This window comes from Crocodylus porosus, unplaced genomic scaffold, assembly GCF_001723895.1.
Source record: "Crocodylus porosus isolate Cpor-Errol unplaced genomic scaffold, CroPor_comp1, whole genome shotgun sequence".
Lineage (NCBI taxonomy): Eukaryota > Metazoa > Chordata > Crocodylia > Crocodylidae > Crocodylus > Crocodylus porosus.
Window position 1 is genome coordinate 72,696,229 of NW_017728943.1, and position 18,842 is coordinate 72,715,070.

The 18,842-nt window shown below is 44.5% G+C and overlaps 1 protein-coding gene across 1 annotated transcript in view; it reads left to right on the forward strand.

Moving 5' to 3' along the window:
• Positions 1-18,842, forward strand: part of XDH (xanthine dehydrogenase) — a 73,599-nt gene that overhangs the window by 21,766 nt on the left and 32,991 nt on the right. Inside the window, exons 12-18 of the mRNA XM_019549570.1 lie at positions 1,141-1,292; positions 2,392-2,485; positions 3,539-3,648; positions 8,889-9,073; positions 14,286-14,460; positions 15,157-15,246; positions 16,143-16,312. Of these exons, the coding sequence (XP_019405115.1) occupies positions 1,141-1,292; positions 2,392-2,485; positions 3,539-3,648; positions 8,889-9,073; positions 14,286-14,460; positions 15,157-15,246; positions 16,143-16,312 (976 nt within the window). The remainder of the gene's footprint in view (positions 1-1,140; positions 1,293-2,391; positions 2,486-3,538; positions 3,649-8,888; positions 9,074-14,285; positions 14,461-15,156; positions 15,247-16,142; positions 16,313-18,842) is intronic.

Below are 18,842 nucleotides of genomic sequence, written 5' to 3' on the forward strand. Positions count from 1 at the left end.
CCCCCTATGTATTTAAAAAAGGACTTCTTGTTGTCCTTGATCCGGGAAGCTAGTCCTAGTTCCGTCTCCGCCTTGGCCTTCCTGATTGCCCCCCTGCATCCCCGAGCAACCGCAGTATAGTCCTCCCTGGTGATGGCCCCTCCCTTCCATTGTGTGTACGCCTCCCTTTTTATTTCAATATAAGAAGTTGCATAAATAAACAAGAAAGCTTTGGCTTTTGATAGCCACCTGAAATGATCAGTTGGATGGTCTTCCCTTTACTGGAAAGGGAATATAAAGATTGATCAGCACATGAGCATTGTAAAGATTTGGGAAGATATAGCAGCAAAAGCTATGGCCAGTTGTTGCTGAGTGAAACAGGTTACGGTAGTTTGATGTGTGATGTTACACACATTAATTAATGGGTTAATAAGGATAATATCCCCATGACCAGAATTTTTCCTTTATAAACATGGTTTGCTTACTGCTGATAAAAGGAATTGGATTAACAGCCCAAGTGAATTAAATTCTCTGTTGATCTGCCAGGCAAAAACAAGGCAAACTTTCCATATGCACTGCTTTACCACCATGCCTCAGGTCTTGATTTGAGTTTCTGCAAGGGGCAACATGGTTTTGCCCCTTGTTTGGCAGCGCAGTTCTTGTAAATGTACTGCATGTTAATGTAAAGCATGTTAGTTAGTTTGTGATTCAGAACCTGGAACCCAACCCTGTCCAATTTGTCTCATATATGAGCTAGCAGACATTCTTTGAATGAAAACAAGCTTTCTATGAAATTGATGACTTGCAGATGAAAGCGTCTTGAGATGATTAGCAAAGCTTAGGCAAAACTAGTGCCCCAGTAAGCATCGATTTAAGAGTGGTGTTTATAATCTGTGTGTTTGGTATGTAGGTGTGGGTTTGCATGCTCCTGTTGTTTCTGGGCAATGTTTGGTTTAGTGTGTATCTATAGTCAAGAGAAGTTTGTGAAATTAAAAAATGAGCTATAGTTGGACAATAAATTTTTTTATGGGGACAAAATGTAACAGCATGTACACTTTTCTTTGTGTGCAGATGCCCAGCTGTAATGCTATCTTCAGGGAAAAGATATACCTTGGTTTGGGGAAAAGAAAGACATCTATTGATTTTTGTTTTCCCTTGTAGGGATTGCCTTTGGTGCTTCCTGCACCCTGAGCCTGGTGGAAAAGGTGCTGAGTAAAGCTGTAGCTGAGCTATCTCCTTACAAAACAGAGGTGTTCAAGGCTGTACTAGAGCAACTGCGATGGTTTGCAGGGCTGCAGATCAGAAATGTGGCAGTAAGTGACTGAGGAAAACAAGTGAATTAATACTGGAGGCTGGAGGCAGGGACAGCTTAACTCAGACTGAGTAACTGACCTCCCTTATTCTAATATTACATGTTCTTAGTGCTCCTTACACAGGAATATTTGAAAGATGACATGTCCCTTTCTTGTGGGTTTTTCCCCATAAAACACCTCTGGTGATCCATGGGAGCTGGTAGCCAGGCTACAATGTATTGTGTCTCCTTATGAGACTGCTTTCAGGCTATGCGTGAAACTGGTAGCTTAGAATCCAAAAATGCATTTGGATGCTTATCTTGCTGGGGCCATTTGGTCCCTGCAGACTTCTGGCCTCTGGCAGGAGGGCTGGACTCAGTGATCTCACGAGGTCCCTTCCAGTCCCTAATGCTGAATCTGTGAAATCAGAGAGGAAAATATCACTCATTTGAAGCATTTATGACTGCTATTAGGACAGTTGGGAAAACTGTAGAGCACCCTGTCAATGAAGAGACATTTTATTAGGATACATTTAAGGAAGAGGCATAGCTGCAAAGAGTAAGAGCCATGGGTTCATTCAGACTTTTATTGGCATAGTTATGTCAATCAGGGGTGTGAGAAAGATGGACTTAACTGTACTGGCATAAGCCTGTAGCATAGATGCAGTAATACCTGTAAGCCTGTGCTGTTATTGGTATAGATTGTTTTGCTGCAGGAGTGATGGTATGATATGAGCTGTGCTGATTAAAATGCAGCTTTGCTGGTATAAGTTATGTCAACTGTAGGACACTGAATGTTAGGAGAGTAGCCTGGGATAGCAAAGCATTCCTAGTGTGGACATGATCTAAGATAAATTCACAACCTTAGTGTTGTCCCTAGGTCTGCAAGCAATAGAGGCTTGTTCAGAAGACAGCCCTCAATGGGGCAAAAATCCAGGCCATGCAAAAACATTAAAATAATAACGTATTTGTAGCCTGTTGGAATACATTAAAATGATCTTGTTTTTGATTGTGCCATGTTGGTCAGTTAGTCTCAATAGATTAGTGAGTGTTAGTACAGTAGCAAGACCTTCACCTTCCATCTGTTTGCTAATTTGTATATCTTATATACTTGACTCCAGTCTCTCGGAGGGAATATAATGACTGCCAGCCCAATTTCTGACCTAAACCCTGTATTTATGGCAAGTGAGACCCAACTGACTTTGGCATCAACAGGTAAGTTACTTAATGTTCTAACTGGCAATGAGGGATATAGGACATGTCTGTACAAGACAACGTAGTGTTTGCTATGCAGGGATGCCTGAGCCAACTCTAAATGTGATGGCTTGGCTATTGGAAGCTGCCTAGATTATTAGGAAACAGGCTAAATAAGCCCTGACAAAGTCCCTCATTCAGAGTTAGTTATTCACCATGGCATTACGTTGGGCCATGTAGATATATCCCTAGGGTAGTCATAGCTAGGGCTGTGTGAAAGAGCAGTGTTTTGCTTTGGCATCCATTTCAATGGAACAGTTTTTTTGTTTCAAGTTTTATTTTGATTTGAAAACACTGTTCTGTTTCGACTCATCAAAATGGTTTCGCTGTTTCAATCTGGCAGGGGAAGGGAACAGAGCAGAGAAGCTGGTATCAGGCTGGGGAAGGGAACTCAGCCCAGCTATCACCTCCTACACATGTGCTTGTATTAGCATGCAGTAAATTCATTAACTCTGCTGTAGGATAGTACTGTCTGTGACAAGTTGTGGGGAGCTATGCAGGGCCTCAGTGTCACATCCTAGCATGCGGGGGTAGCTCTGGATCGGATCTGCCTATCAACTGGCCTGTCGCTTATCTGGTTCATTGGGCCAGACAGTTGAGTGCCACTGCTTTAGATAATTAGGAAAGGGCTGACTTGCCAGGTTTGCTTGTAACTGGTGACAAAAGCACTTTGGAATGATGGAAGCACTCAAATTTTGGAATGAATTGGGATCATTATGATACATCCCAGTCTTCCCTTTCTGTTAACTCAGTCTGTGTGCTTGTAAAAGTCTAGATGAAATCAATGAAAAGTTATGCCTGTTTTAGGACTGAATTAGTATTGAGAAAGAACTTCAGGTTCTGGCAAAAGATAAAATATCAGAGGGAAAATAACTAACATCAGTTCAAATTTGTCTTATGTAACTGCAAAATCTTTTTTACGTGCCTGACGATGAGTTTTTATCTAGATGAAGCTGGAGCGTGATAACAGACTCCCTCACCCCATTGTTTCTTTTACTACTTTTTGTTCTCCAGAGGGCAAGAGGATTGCAACAATGGATGAAAAGTTCTTTACTGGCTACAGAAAGACAATGCTAAAACCTGAGGAGATACTGTTGTCAGTTGAGATACCCTACAGCAGGAAGGTGAGCTGCTGGGATTAGTCTAATGGCTGGGTAGAACTGAGTAGTGTAACTCACCTCTCCTTGAAGGTTGTATTCCAGTAGAGGCAGGCTAAGCAAGCCCTAACTGGATCATCCAGAAGGGTTTCCCTGCCCCATGGTTAACTTGACAGAACATCTGTCTAAGTCCAGATCACAAGTTACTGATTTGAATTTTGGCTAAGGTAGTAGGCAGGGTGCTCATCTAGTAAAACCAGCCAGTTGGATATACTCTTCTGCTAGTTCCCCACCACAGAATCAAAGCTCATTTTGGACTGCTTATGCCCTATGGAGCAGATTGACAACCCCAGAAGAAAAGGTATCAGGGCATGGGTCAGTTAATTAGTTAATCAGAGCCTGGATTTCTTTGCTAGAAAAGGTATGAGTGATTTATGTATTTATGATGAGCATAGGACAGAGAAAGGAAAGCAAAATTAAGGAGAAATGCCTATGATAATGAGAAGACTGCCAAGGCAGCTGTTAATTAGTACAGGGGATAATCAGGACAGCAGAAATTTTCATGCTGGTGCTTCTGAATTAATTAATATCCTGAGAAAGGTGCTAGCTTACCACTCCTGAAGACTGAAGTTCCCTTACCCTGGAACAGGTACTGTGTACCCTGGTAACAGTACAATCTGCACCAGTTCTTATGCTTCTTGACTGTGACCTCAGAAGGGAATAGGATGAGGTCTGTAGGGATAAGGAAGTAGTATGGTCTTCGTATCCATCCAGTCTTTGGCTTGTTTCTTGAGACCGAAAAAATGGAATCTGGTTCTGATAGTGGGTTTTTTTTTACTTTGTTTTGTTTTGTATGGTGTGGACTTTACTCTGATGGGACCTGGATGGAGCCCACAAAACTAATTTCAGATTGAGCAATAGACAGGTCTGTTCAGTACTGGCCTGAGTCAGATTTGAACCACTGCCCAAAAGGTAAAAGTCTCCTTACCCCATCATCAGGCTTCTGAATTAAACAGCCATCTTCAGCCTTGATTTAGCTTCTTTTGTGCTTATTGAGACATTTAAAAATATACTGGTAACTAAAAGTGATGTGATTTGATCATGGTAGAGGTAAGAGGGAAGCATGACTGGTACAATGATGCAATCTTTTTATAGATGAAAAGTGTTCTAGCTATTACAGTTTGAAGGTCCGGTACATTAAACCAATAAACCTTTTGTCAGGTTATGATTATTCTGCAGTTCAACTCATAGATCTGTATTCCAGACTATTAAGGGAAATGGGGCATTTTATTTGTTATGTTTTTCTTTTGAACCGTTGCCGGAATCAATGGACAGCTCTATCTGTCACCATGCATATGATTATGTTAAGGGAGCTTGTGCTTTGGCATATTGTGCAAAGTGATTACGATGTATCATCAGCAAGTAAACTGCCACATGACTTGTAGGTCAAACCAGACCACTGATTTGTAAAACCAGATCAACTTTTGAACTTTAGGTCATGAGCTTTTGATTTGTCTTTGACTCATGGGCATCAGCCAAGCAAGACTAATGTTCTTCAGTGGGAACCTGAATGTGAAGGAGGATAATTATGGAATATGGCCTCTTAGCAGTTGGTACAGCAAGTGGAAGACACTACAGGTTTATTGTGGCACCAGTATGAATGACCTGAGTTGCCATTATGTCGAGTTTTATATTTGTAGGATTCAGTAGTTTTCATGGCATTGCACCAAAGGAAGGCTGATGTGCCAAAGGGAAGAGTCAGACCCCAAATCCCCAAATGTTCAGGAGTTTTCACTGTAGTTTACTGTTACTGTAGTTTGTGAAACAGCAGGTGAGTTTTACTCTGTGAAAACAGTATTTCAGTATTGAATGAGCTGGTCCTTCTGTCTAGTTTGCACTTCAGGGATGAAAGGCTCGATACTGGTCAGAAGTAGTTATAGTGGTGCAGCATAGCAGTGTTTAGAATTGGAAACTTTAGAATAGCGTTTTAGAAAACTAGATACGATGCATTTTATTAAAGTTGCATGGAGTTTTGAGCTGTGATAAAGGTAGATGAACAGCTCTGTAAAAAGTTCCCAGAAGACAAGATAATTTTTAGCTTCTACTGTATAATGTGACTTTTCTAGACAACATCCCTTCTTCTTCTGAGGAATCTATAAAAATTCACGCTGATTATGGGACATTTCCACTGGCCTTCATCTTTTATATTGATGAATTCAGTCATAAAGAAAAGGTTTTCCCAGCAGTATAACTAGGTGTGAGGGAATAGGCATGGGCACTGATTAGAGGACTGCCAGACTGGCGGTTCCCAGGAGCCCATTTATCTGTTGGCAGCAGCAGCCACCAATGTGTGGGCAAAGCAGTAGAAGCTTGGATGTTTGAGGGTCCCATATGACTTCCCCCACTCCACACCACTCTCCTGCTCTCTTGTCCTTGATGCCTCCCTCCATCTTCCCAGCTCTCTGTCATCTCTGCCCAGGGCACTATATTTGCTACTTACAGTCCTGAACACTGACTGTGGTAAAGTTTTTTAATACGACATAAATTGGGGCTGCTACTGCAAGGCCCATGCGGGTGACAATGGAAGACAATGCTAGATTTGCAGATTTGTATTCGTAACCTCTGCCACTAACAGGGAAACTCTTTCTCACAATGTCTTCAATACAAAAGCTGCATGTTTACTGTGAGCTAACTGGCATGCATTACCTGTATAAAGCCCTGGTAAGAACACTGTAGTTTAGACAAACTAGGTTATCTCAGCCATTGGCAGGCACTGTAGGGTTGATTTCACCTTGCTATTGCAGGGTAAATATCACGGGTGTCTTGTTTCCAATAGGCAATCAGGACTCATAGTAGAGATGATATCTTTTATTAGGCCAACAAGATTTGTTTCCAGTAAGATTTTCAGCAAGTTAACTAATGCACCTTTTTGACCCTGAAAACAGAACCTCAGATAGGGAGTCTGCAGGAGTACTGCCAAGTATCACCCTTTTGCTGAAATCTCTTTCCTGGAGAGCTCCACTGAAATGCAGAGGTGAAGGGGGAGTCAGCATTTCTTCCTCTTTGATAGTTAATTGGCTTAAAAAGCAAAGCAGCAGAAGCAGATGCCCTTTTCCACAAAGGGCTGATACAGGCTACTGTCATGGTATCTGCTGGCTGCCCATGAATTAGGTCAGGAGCAGAAAGATGCATCCAGGAGATGAAATGTGTGTTTTAGTTGCATATTGTGTTGGCAGTGCACAAAACAGCCCTTCCAACCCCCAAGAAACTGAATTCACTAACAATAGAGGATAAAGGAATAAATGCTGATTTTGATTGGGGAAGATTAATTGAACAGATCTTTCTGTAAACCCTTTACAGCAGACTACCAAGAAGGAAGACACACTGATATTTTCCTGCTGCAAAATGCCAGTAACTTCAAACTCTTATAGCCTGAAGCAACAGAAGAGAGGAACCGGTTTTACTGTGAACCAAGAGCTGGTTTAAACCGGCATAATTGTAGACTATTAAGCATCATTTGTTGCAAGTGAATTACTGAGCTTTGTAATTTTAGCTGTTTGTGCTCTGAAGAAAATGAAATAGTTTGTGCAAGTCCGTGTATGGAGCATGCACCAGGGAACACAAGGCCATACTGTGTTTTAGTAAGTGCAAGGCAAAGTCCCCCACACCAGGCATATTCCTGCTGGTCTTTTCTCTGTCAGTACTTTTCATAAATTCATTTATGGAGCTCAGTTGCAAAGTTGACCCCTAGAGAAGAAGCTTTAAGCCAAGCATTGGGCCCTGCAGGCCAGATGAAAGGTGCAGGGCCAGTCCACAACCCAGATCAGACCTATGGACCCCCTCCACCTGCATGCTTCATCTGGCACTGTTGATACCCAGCCAAGCCAGTCTGGGATGCTGGCTCTACTGCCCCTGGCACCCACTTAAGTCTGGGACAGGCCCAAGTGCTGCAGGCAGTGCGTGTCCCAGGCACTGTGTGCAGATATAATCCAGCACAACAAATGGGGCAGCACCAGGGGCCGGATTATGGAGCTGTGCAGGCTGGATCCAGCCTGCAGGCCCTATGTTTGACACCCCTGCTTTAAGGAGATACTTGTGAGGAAAACACAGAACTTAAGAAGTAGATGCAAGAGAAGAAGCAATGCGTTTCTGAAATAAGGTGGAGATGGAGACATGCAGGAACTCCATTCTGGGTGGTGGGATTGGCTGAAGAGAACTGCTTCTGCATTTTTTTGAACAAGGAGAAGGGTATACGGCTAAGCTATACTGTTGGAAACATATGAACTAGATCAGGGGTGCTCAATGCCCAGTTTGTGGGCCAAATCCTGCCCAGAGAGCCATGCTGTCTGGCCCACCGGGCTCCTGACAGGCCTCTAAATTTGGCAGTGGGGAAGTGGCAATAATTAACACTGCCATCACTCTCCTGCCACCAAATTTCTGAGCCCTGAGGCAGCTACATTGGCCCTGGCTGAGCTAGCCCTGTGCAAAGGGATCAGCCTCCACTGATGCTGGTCGCATGTGGCTGCATAGGGCCCTGACCCTACACAGCTGGATCAGGCCCCAGCTGGGCCTGCACTTTATGCTAAGGTGGGTCCATGGACCAAGTCCAGCCCATGAACTGATCTAGCATCACACCTCAGGCCTGTGAGGCAAAAAAGGATGGGCATCACTGAAATAGATTGATGAAGCCCTTGAAAACAAACTTTAGGGTCCATTTAGAAATAAGGAGAGTTTGGATCCAGGGTTTTAGTCTTGTCTGTTTGTGGCATTCAGTTCTGTATAAATTCAGATTTCCAAGATTTTGCAAATTTTGGATTGCTTGGATTCGGGTTGTCCTGATTAGGACTGTGTCTAATCCATGTGAGAAATGAACTGGAATGGTTGAGTGAAGTCCTTAGTCATTCATTTCTTTTCCAAAGCTAGAGAAAAAGAAGTCAGAAACAGAATATTTTGGCAGTCAGAATATTTCTAGAGAGAATCAGGATATTTTTAAGGGAGTGCATTTTTCAAATTTCTGAGGATTCATAAGTGGCTTTATCACATCACCTAGAGGCCTGAATTTTTCTTAGCCCGTCTAGCACGCACGTGAATCATGTGAAAATTGGTTTTGTCAGAGCAAATGATCTGTCCTTCATAATGCAAAGCAACATCTTTAGTTGGGCTTCTCTTGGATATGCCATCCACAGAGAGAGATTAGCATGCTGTCCACATTCTCCTATCCTTACTTTTGACACAGGTGGTGAATAAATTCTTTTTCTTTCCCCTAGGGTGAATATTTCTCAGCCTTCAAGCAGGCTTCCCGGCGTGAGGATGACATTGCTATAGTGACCTGCGGAATGAGAGTCCTGTTTCAAGAGGACAGCCACCGAGTGCAAAAGATTAAACTGAGCTATGGAGGAATGGCTCCCACAACTGTACTGGCAGTAAAAACTTGCCAGAAACTCATTGGAAGGTAGGAGAATCACCATGGAATCATAGAATAATATGGTTGAAAGAGGACTCAGGAGGCCATCTAGTGCAACCAGTTGTTCAAGGCAGGATCATCCCTGAGTACAGAATCATAGAAAATTAAGGATGGATGGGACCTCAAGGAGGTCATCTAGTGCAGTGGTTCTCAAACTTTTTTGTACCAGGACCCATTTGCCAAGATTGATGGCTTGTCCTGACCCACTCACCCCTGGCCCTGCCAGCACCCGACCCACAGTGCCCTGCCCCTTTGGGCCCTGCTGGTGCCTCTCACTCCTGATCTGCAGCCCCCTGCCCCTCCCAGCCTGGCTGGAGGGGGCCCCTAGCTGCCTCTGTCCCACTTGGGCCAGAGTGTGAGCAGCAAATGTGGGCCCCTGTGTGTATGAGCACTGGCTTGTGCTGCCGGACCAGGCATACAGCACCCTGCTGCAAAGGACCGTCTCTGCCTCCTTCCCTCACTGCAGGCAGGCAGGCAGGCAGGCGAGGAGGCAGACACACACACATATCCCCAGCTACCCAGACAGTCCCTTGGACTTCCATCCCCTACTCCCCATACTTACCTGTGTCCAATGGCTGGGGCTGCTCCCGTGACCTGGCCTCACTCTATGCTGGCCACATGTGTCTACATGTGCAGACACACGTGTGCCCACTGCCTCCAATCATTCCAACCAGGCAGCTGCTTGCAGGCCAGATTGCTGCCAGCCTGCAAGGGGAAACCCTGCTTTCATGGGTTTTTCTGGGGACCTGCAAGTGACCCTTTCAGATATACTTATGACCCACTTTTGGGTTGTGACCCACCAGTTGAGAAATGCTGATCTTTTCCAACTACCTGCTCTAAGCAAGACCATCCTCAACTAGATCATTCTCAACTAAATCCCCAAGGCTTTGTTCAGATGGGTTTTGAAAGCCTCCAGGGATGGAGCTTCCACCACCTCTGGGAAACCTGTTCCAGTGTTTTACTACCCTCCTAGTGAGAAAATTTTTCTTAAAATCTAACCTAAGCTTTCCTTGCTGAAACTTGAGACTATTGCTCCTTGCCATTGAGAATAGTCAAGCTCCATCCTTTTTCAAACCTCCCTTTAGGTAGTTGAAGGCTGCTGTTAAGTCTCCTCTCAGTCTCCTCTTTTCTAGACTAAATAAGCCTAGTTCCCTAAGTCTTTCCTCATCAGTCATGTCCCCCAGCCTCCCCACCATTTTTGTTGCCCTCTGCTGGACTCTCTCCAGTTTGTCCATATCCTTTCTGTAGTGGGAGGCCCAATGACTATTCCAGCCAAGTATTTGTCTAACCTAGTCTTAAAAAAATTCCAAGGGTGGAATTCCACAGCCAGTCTGGGTTGATTTTTTCCAATGTTTGGCCAACACCATAATTAGAAAATTCTTCCTAATATCCAACCTACATTGTTGTTACTTCCATATAAGGTAATTGCTTATTGTCCTGTCCCCTGTGGCCACATAGAATAAACTTCTCCATCCTTAATATAACCACCCTTCAGGTATTTGAGGATCATGAATACCTTGTGCCTCCTGAGGCTGCATAGGGGCACGGCGACTGCCCACAGGTGGTGGCAGCGGTGAGCAGGGACCGACTGCAGGCGGCTGCAGCCGTGGTGGGGGCAGAGGGGTGGCAAACGCCAACTGGCGGTCGGTGACTGCCCGCAGACAGTAGGCAGTCTTCTCTTCTCCAAACAATATAATTCTAGTTCTTTCAGTCTGTCCTCATAAATCATGTTACCATGCCTCTAACAATTTTTCTCTCTGTTGGACTCTTTCTAATTTGCCCTTGTCTTTTTTGAGTGAGGAGTCCAGAACTGGACCCAGTATTTGCACTGATGAGGCCTCATCAGGAGTACAGTGAGGAATCACTTTCCTTGATTTGCAAGTGATGCTTTTTTTAATAGAGCCTATTATGCTATGGGTCCTTTTTGCAACAAGGGCACACTGTTAGCTTGTATTTAACTTATGGTCCACCATAACCCCCAGGTCCTTTCCTGCAGTACCATGTTCCAGCCAAGCCTTCTCCAGTGTGTATTTGTGCAAGCAAGTTTTCCATCCTAAATTCAGTTGCCCTTGTCCCTGTTGAATCTCATCTGATTGATTTTGGACCATTTCCTCAGTTTGTTGAAGTCGTTCTGAATTCTGGTCCTGCTGTCCAAAGCATAGGCAATGCATAAGGGGGACGCTGGTGGAGGGGATGTGCCCCCCATGACAGTGCTGGTGCCCCCTTGACAGAGCGCTCCAGCTGGTAGGGGGCATGAAAAGTGGTAGTGCCCCCTCCCCCAGGAAATTGGATCCATTGATGTCGCAGCAGCGGCAGAAGTGCCAGCACTTTCACCGCCGCCATGCTGTATGCGGAAGTGCTGGGACTTCCACCAGCTCTGTGCCACATGCGGAAGTGCCAGCACTTCTGCCACTGCCGTGCCACCGCCATGCTCAGCGAGCAGCCACTGGCCCCTCCCCCCTAGTCACCAGCTAGCTGCTGGGGGAACACCCCCCCTAGTCGTGTCCCACTGGTGCCCTCCCAGACTCAGGAGGAACCAGTTGCCCATGGTCTAGAGTGTCTGCAACTCTACCCAACTTGATGTCATTTACATATTTTCTAAATATGCACTCAATCCCATCCTGCAGGCCCAGGAAAGCAGGACAGACCCCTAGGAAACTCCACTCAATACCTCCTCCCAAGTAGACATTGAGCCATTGATGACTGTTCATTGAGCACAATGATCCAGCCAGTTATGAATCCACCTTATAATACTTCCATCTAATCTGCAGTTCTTTAGCTTGTTAATGAGAACGTTGAGAGAGACAGTGACAGAGGCTTTGCTAAAGTGAAAGTATATCACATCCATTTCTCCCCACCCCCATTTCTCTTCCCCACTTCTCTTCCCCTATCTACTCAGCCTGTCACCTTGCCATAGAAGGAAATCAAATTGGTTAGGCATGACTTGCTCTTGATGAATCCATCCTAGCCGTTCAGGGCTGTATCTGATCATCAGGGATCCTGGTTTTCTCTGTTAAAAAATCATAAATTCTCTGATTTTAAAACATTGCAAATTCTCTGATGAGAAACCCCAAATTCTTTCATTCCCCACCTACAGCACCCTACCCCTGCTGGTGCCCCTCAGTTCCCACCCACAGCCCTCTCCCCCCCACCCTGCCAGAGAGGGTCCCAGCTGCCAGAGCTATGGGGCCAGGGACACTGGTCTGCAGCCCCCTGCAGCAGCACCCGAGCCCCAGCTGCTGCCTGTGGGAGGCAGTGGCTGTTGTGGTGGAGCACTGTGGAGCCTGGCTCCCCCTCCCCCTTCTCCATGAGTGGCATGGCTGGAGCAGAGCCTATGGGGTCAAGGGGCAGGCCCTTCCCCTGGGGCCCTTCCTCTGTGGCCCAGTGAGTGAGACCTGGTGTGGCAGGGCAGAGCAGGATGGGTAAGCTCAGTGCTGCTGTTGCGAGCCAAGCACCACCATGGTAAAGCACCTCCTGCCTGTCCAGCAGCAGCAGGGCTGATGGTGCAGAGTTGTGCCTCCTGCTGCTGCTGGGTGGGCAGGGGCCACCTTGCCATGATGGTGTGGGGTTTGTGGTGGCGGCTTTAAGTTTCCCCACCCAGGCCTGCCCTTCCCTACCACACTGGGTCCTGCCTGCTGGGCTACAGAGGCCCTGGATGGAGGGCAGCAGGGCAGGGAGCCTGAGCTCACAGTGGGCAGCCTGCACCCACCCCATTCACAAATCAGGGGGGCACGTTCCCCTCACGTCCTTCCCAAGAGTGTGTATAGCAGCAAGGAGCCAGCCCCCTCAACTACCCCTGGACAAGCCATCCATGCCTCAGTCCCTCTCCCAGCCCAGGCCGTGCAGCCATGCCTTCTGGCCTTGGGCCCTACACACTGTCTAGGCTGGGCAGCAGCAGCACCCCCAGTCCTACCCAATTCCCTCCCTCCCTCACTATGGAGGTCCCATCCTCCCCTCACCTGCCAGACTTACCCATGGGAGCTGCTCTCCAGGCTGCCTGGCAGCCACAGACATGTATATGTTCACACATGCACATGCTGCCTGCTGCCTGATCTCCCTTCTCTCGTGCCCCGCAGCCCCTTGCAGGCTGTAACACTGCCAGTCTGCAAGGGGAAACCCACCACTTGCCACATTTTCTCTTTTAAAGAAGAAAATATGTGTTTTTCTCCTTAAAATGAAAAAATACTGGTTTTACTGTGTTTTTCCATGGCAAACAGAAAACACGGATCCCTGCTGATTCATTACCTGTGTAGGTACAGAAGTGCTCATTTTTAAAGGTTATTTTTATAGTGTTACCTTCAATATTCTGAACCCTCATATATGGTGTCTATTACAGACAGTCAAAGACAAGAAACAGAAGAATGAGAAGTGTGGATATATACCTTGGCATCATTATGCCTGCATATCTATCATAGATCTGTGTAGCCTCACACCATTTCCAAACCTCTTTGGAGCCTCACACCATTTCCAGTGATTTTTTCAGGGGATTAGGGCAACCTCAAAGGTTTGAGAAAGGAGGCTGTCCTTTATGAACTGTAATCACATATGAACCACATTTCAGGGCTTGTCCAGTTTGAGTACCCTGATTATTAGAGGATCAAACCTAGAACTTTCATCTTACGGGAGATTCCTGGAGTTCAGATTTCTGCTTCATCCTGGATTAGAGTGAAAAGTGGAAATCTTGGAATATTATAGCACATTGTAGGCACTGGGACTTAGAACATACCACCACATCACATAACACATCAGACAATATGTCACCCCCTATAACATATATGCCAAAAAGATGAAGTCAAAGAAATGCTTTGGTAATTTATTATGGAAAACTGCAATTCAATGGATACATATCCACAAAACATTTCAGTATGATCAAAGCAGGATTCTTCCAATGTGAAAAACATTATGGAAAAGCATTTTTTACTAGATCTGAGCTATCAGATTGGTGTTTTTGGAGAGCAGAGGCAGAATAGGTACTGAGGTGGAATGATCTGAATTATGCATCTTTGGAGTACTGCAAAGTACAATAGCCTTTTACTCTTTGCTTTTGTATGACTCCTGTTAACTTCCTTATGATTTCTGCTTGAGTAGAGGATGAATGAGGAGACAGACATTTGTTGTTGTTTATTAAGATGTCATACTTAGATGTTGGGAGGAGGAATTAGGGCCTCATATTATAGTATTATTATTTGTTCCTTGACAGAGACTGGAATGAAAGACTGATGCAGGAGGCCTGCCATTTGCTGGCAGATGAGATGAACCTGTCTCCTTCAGCCCCAGGTGGGATGGTGGATTTCCGACGCATACTCACGCTCAGTTTCTTCTTTAAGTTTTACCTGACTGTGCTTCAGAAATTAAGCCAGCAGCTCAATGGCAATGTGAGTATTGCTCTCTTCTTGTTGTGGGTTGGAGGAGAGAGAGTTAAATAAAAAATTAAGCCGTGCTGCTGAGTACAGACAGTTGGAAGGCTCTTAGCACATAGAGGCAAAGGCTGTTCCCAGTAAACAGTCTGTGTGGGATGTGAAAAGAAACTGTTCTCCCAGCCTCTTCTGCACTGTACGAGCTCCCACAGCTGCCCTGGTCCTTCTGCTCAGCAGGATCACTAAATCAGTGCTGGCCCGCCCACCCACCCCTCCTCCAATGGATTCTGCTCTGTGGCAAATGGAGCTAGCAAGGGAAGCTCCCACTTTCTGCTCCTTCCATGTACTCTTCATACTTTTACCAGGACTATTGCCTTTCCTGTTCACAGACGCCTGTGGGATTGTTTGCCTTTTATATTGTACAAAAAAGAACTGAAGACTGGCCTTTCTATATTAAGAGCATGAACATCTGTCAGGCTAAAGCAGAAGCTTTTTTTCACCTTTTATATAGACAAATCTCAAAAAGGGGACATGGAATAGAACTGACTTTATGGGTTACAGATACATGAATCGTTAGACATAAAAATGTACAGTCTAATGTTAAAATGATGAAGAAAGTATTATAGGATGGCTGTATTGTAGTCTAGGATGGCTGAAAAGGGGGAGAAAAAACATATAGAATAAATTGTCATGTTTTTAATATATCTTTGGCAGAATAACTTGAGCGAGATGCTTCCCTCCAGTTACCTGAGTGCCACTGAGCTGTTTCACAAAGATCCCATTGCCAACGTCCAGCTTTTCCAAGTGAGTAGCACTATTCATATAGTCCAGGCTTGGACTCATCTGTATTTCTAAACTCCCTTTATTCTCTTATTTATACTGTGAACATGGCCAGTATTTGGGCTTGCTTGAATACTGCTACTGTTGAGGTCTTTATTCAGGCTTCTATCACTTCCTCGTTTGAGTACTTCGCTATTTTCTCCCATAGTTTCCCCTAAATCTTACTCTTGGAGTATATAGTTCCCTGAAGGTTGTAGTCAGATTGGATTACTCTCTCCTTTCAGGACTATGGTTTCTGCTATTTATATCACATTCAGTGGCTTCCCATCCAGTTCCAAGTTCAATTTAAAGCTGTCTTCCTGCTTGCCCTACCTTTTGGCTAGCCTCCCTTCTAGCTCTCTCATTGCATATCCACCACATAATCTCCTTGCCTGTTCATATTACTTCTCCACTATGATCAGGGAAAAGTTTTCTAGATTTGTAGTTTCCCTTCAAGCTGCTGAGTCACTTGAAAGCAACTTCAGACCCTTTCCTCACCCCTCTCCCAGCAAATCTTTCTAGGTGCACAGGCCCACTTCAGGATCCATGTCTGCATTTCTGGTCAGCTTGTGATGCCAGTTCTGGATTGAACCGAGTTTTTCCAATAGAATTTCTGTAGGGCTCCTTACTCCATCTGTAAGTGCTGCAACCTCAAGTGGGAACATAACCCTTAGTTTATGAATGGCTTCTCTACAGCCTCCTTCCACTCCACATTCACAGTTGCTCACTCTTATTCATTTTGCCCTCCCGCACGTGTACTTCTTCCTATTTCCTTCTTCACTATAACACATGCTGCCCCTTGCCCATCAGGCTTCCTCAGCCGTATCATTGGAATACCCTAAGATAGGAACAGCACTACATAGCTATGTATTTTGCTGCAGGAAGTGCCTCCAGGACAAGCTGTGGAAGATACAGTGGGCCGACCTCTGATGCACCTTTCAGCGGCCAAACAGGCATGTGGGGAGGCTGTCTACTGTGATGACATACCTCATTATGAAAATGAACTCTACTGTACATTGGTTACCAGCACCAAAGCTCATGCCAAAATCATGTAAGTGCTGCCTCTTTGCTAGTAATGGCTGAAGACTTGCCAGTACCTGGTCATCAGAATGTTTGCTGAAGAGGAGAGAGGTCCTCCACTAGTGAAAGCTAGAGTCAGTTGACTATCATTCATTTCAGGTAAACTGCTGAGCTTTGTGACCTGCAGCCATTTACACTCCAGAGAGAATACATTTAAAAAAGGAGAGAAAACGCTTCTGCTAGTCCATGTATGGTGCACATCTGAGAACACAAGGTTATTACCATGCTCCAGCATGGATGGGGAGTTAAGTGCTAAGCAAATTTTTTGTGAGAGGTAGCGGAAAGTCCAGAATCCCTGGCTACTCTGTCTCTTTTATTGAAGAGTGCAGGGTAACATTGGGAACAGGGACGGGCACCAAGTGGATGCATCTGAGACCTAGGGACATACATACTGTTTTGAGTGTGCATTTGGGACAAAGCAATGCAAAGACCTTTTGGGCAGGTGTTATTTGTAGCCCTATATTAAGCCTCCCTATTAAGGCAGGATATCCTTGTTCTTTTACCTTGTTCTTAGGTGGCTTTGGACCAAACCCTCAGAATAATATTATATGAATGGATGACTAAATTTCTGTTTATGAGCATAAAGATCTGTACGTGCTTTATATGTCTTTATTTATGAGTATAGATAGTTCAAAACACAGGCTTCAATGACTGTCCAGGCAGGGCATGGTTGGTTAATACAGTTTGCAATCAGGGCAGCCAATTGTGCCGTTCCTGCCTAGGGCCTAACATAGCAGATGATGTCACTTATGCCATACTGCCATTATGTTGTAGTATTGGCTGGTTTTGAATGTAATGGTCCTCCTTTCTCCCTAATTTATATGATGTAGGACAGCCCAGAGTGCATTTTTACACATGCTATGGCTATTGCTTGGTGTGAGCTTTCTTAAGGACATTCTGTTTCTTTCTGAGAGAGAATTTGGAGCTGCTCACATTTTTCCCAGAATGTACTGATAAAAGTCTAGCAGCACGGTAAACATTGACTGCACTAACTCAGTTGACCCAGTGATTGTGATAGAAACTGCTTTGTCATCATATCCCAACCATGGCTGTTGTAACTGGTCATAGGAGAATACTGTGAACTGCTAACAAAAGCACAATTGTACTTACAGTGTAGACACAGGAAACTATTTTATTTATCCCCCTGAACTATCTTGACATATTTCCTACAATGTGTGGGGTGCCTTATCATGTGTGTTCATTGTATGTTAGCATTAGAAACAAGAAAGTTGATCCATGTTGTACAGGAGCAGGTTAAGGGTGGAAGATTCATCCATATTAGAGTAAGCATATATCAGCCTATAGAGTCACTGGGTGAAATCCTAGATCCATTCAAATCAATGGGAAAACTCATTTTCTTCAGTGACACTCGATTAATTGTCAGTTAGCAAATCTACCAAAATGCGTGTGTTTGCTTGTATATTAATGGCTTGGAGACCATTTAGAGGGCATTTCTGATACCTTATTTCAAAAGCAGTGAAAAATAAACTTTTCTGTGAAATCTAGCATAGCCTTTAACTCGTGATAGTTTAAATGGCTCATGCATGACTGCCTGTACATTTAGAATCCCTGTTTTTCAGTATTAGATGTTCTTTTTATGCATTCCATTCTACAAGTACTTATTTATCAAAAAGCAGCAGCTCAGTGGAAAAATTTAAGGCAAAATTTGCATGGGAGTTTTAGGAACTCAAACTAAAGACACTGAAAATATTAAAGGAATTTTGCTGAAGACAATAAATCATTCAGCTGCAGCAAACCAGTGGCCCTTCTATTTGTAATGGCTCCCTTATTAACCCAGATAGTTATACATTTTGTTTGCAAAATGCCTCAGTGAAACCTTAAGTCACTTGTAATATGTTTTTATGAAGGTCAGTATATAAAAAAATGAATAGTACTGTGGGTTTTATTGTTGCCTGTTCCATCCATCACTTACAAGCACTCAGTTATGAATCTGTACACACCTTTGAGAGACAAATGTTGGGTGAATGCCTCTTTTGTTGACCTTCAGAAAGATATCTACTGATTTCCAACCCCCCTTTTGAGCTTTTGTTTTCATTTACATTGTTTCAGGTGTACATCAATCATAAATGGACCTTAGGGAATCAAAATCTTGCATCCATATTTCTGCTTAGTAGTGGTTGCATTTCAGTGGTTGCTAAATGGAGCAGTTTATTATGTTTTTGTAGTATATTTTGTCCCAGTGGAATCCTAAGTTTAACTAACTGTGCACAAAGATCAGACCTCCTATGTACGCACTATAATGTTACTTTTCATAGATTTCATAGACATTAGGGCTGGAAGGGACCTTGGGAGATCATCGAGTCCAGCCTCCTGCCCAAAGAGCAGGAAGTCAGCTGGGGTCGTAGGATCTCAGCAAGATAAGCATCCAATTTACTCTTGAAGGTGCTCAATGTAGGTGCTTAAACCACCTCTGCTGGCAGACTGTTCCAGACCTTGGGGGCTCGGACAGTAAAGAAATTCTTCCTTATGTCCAGCCTGAA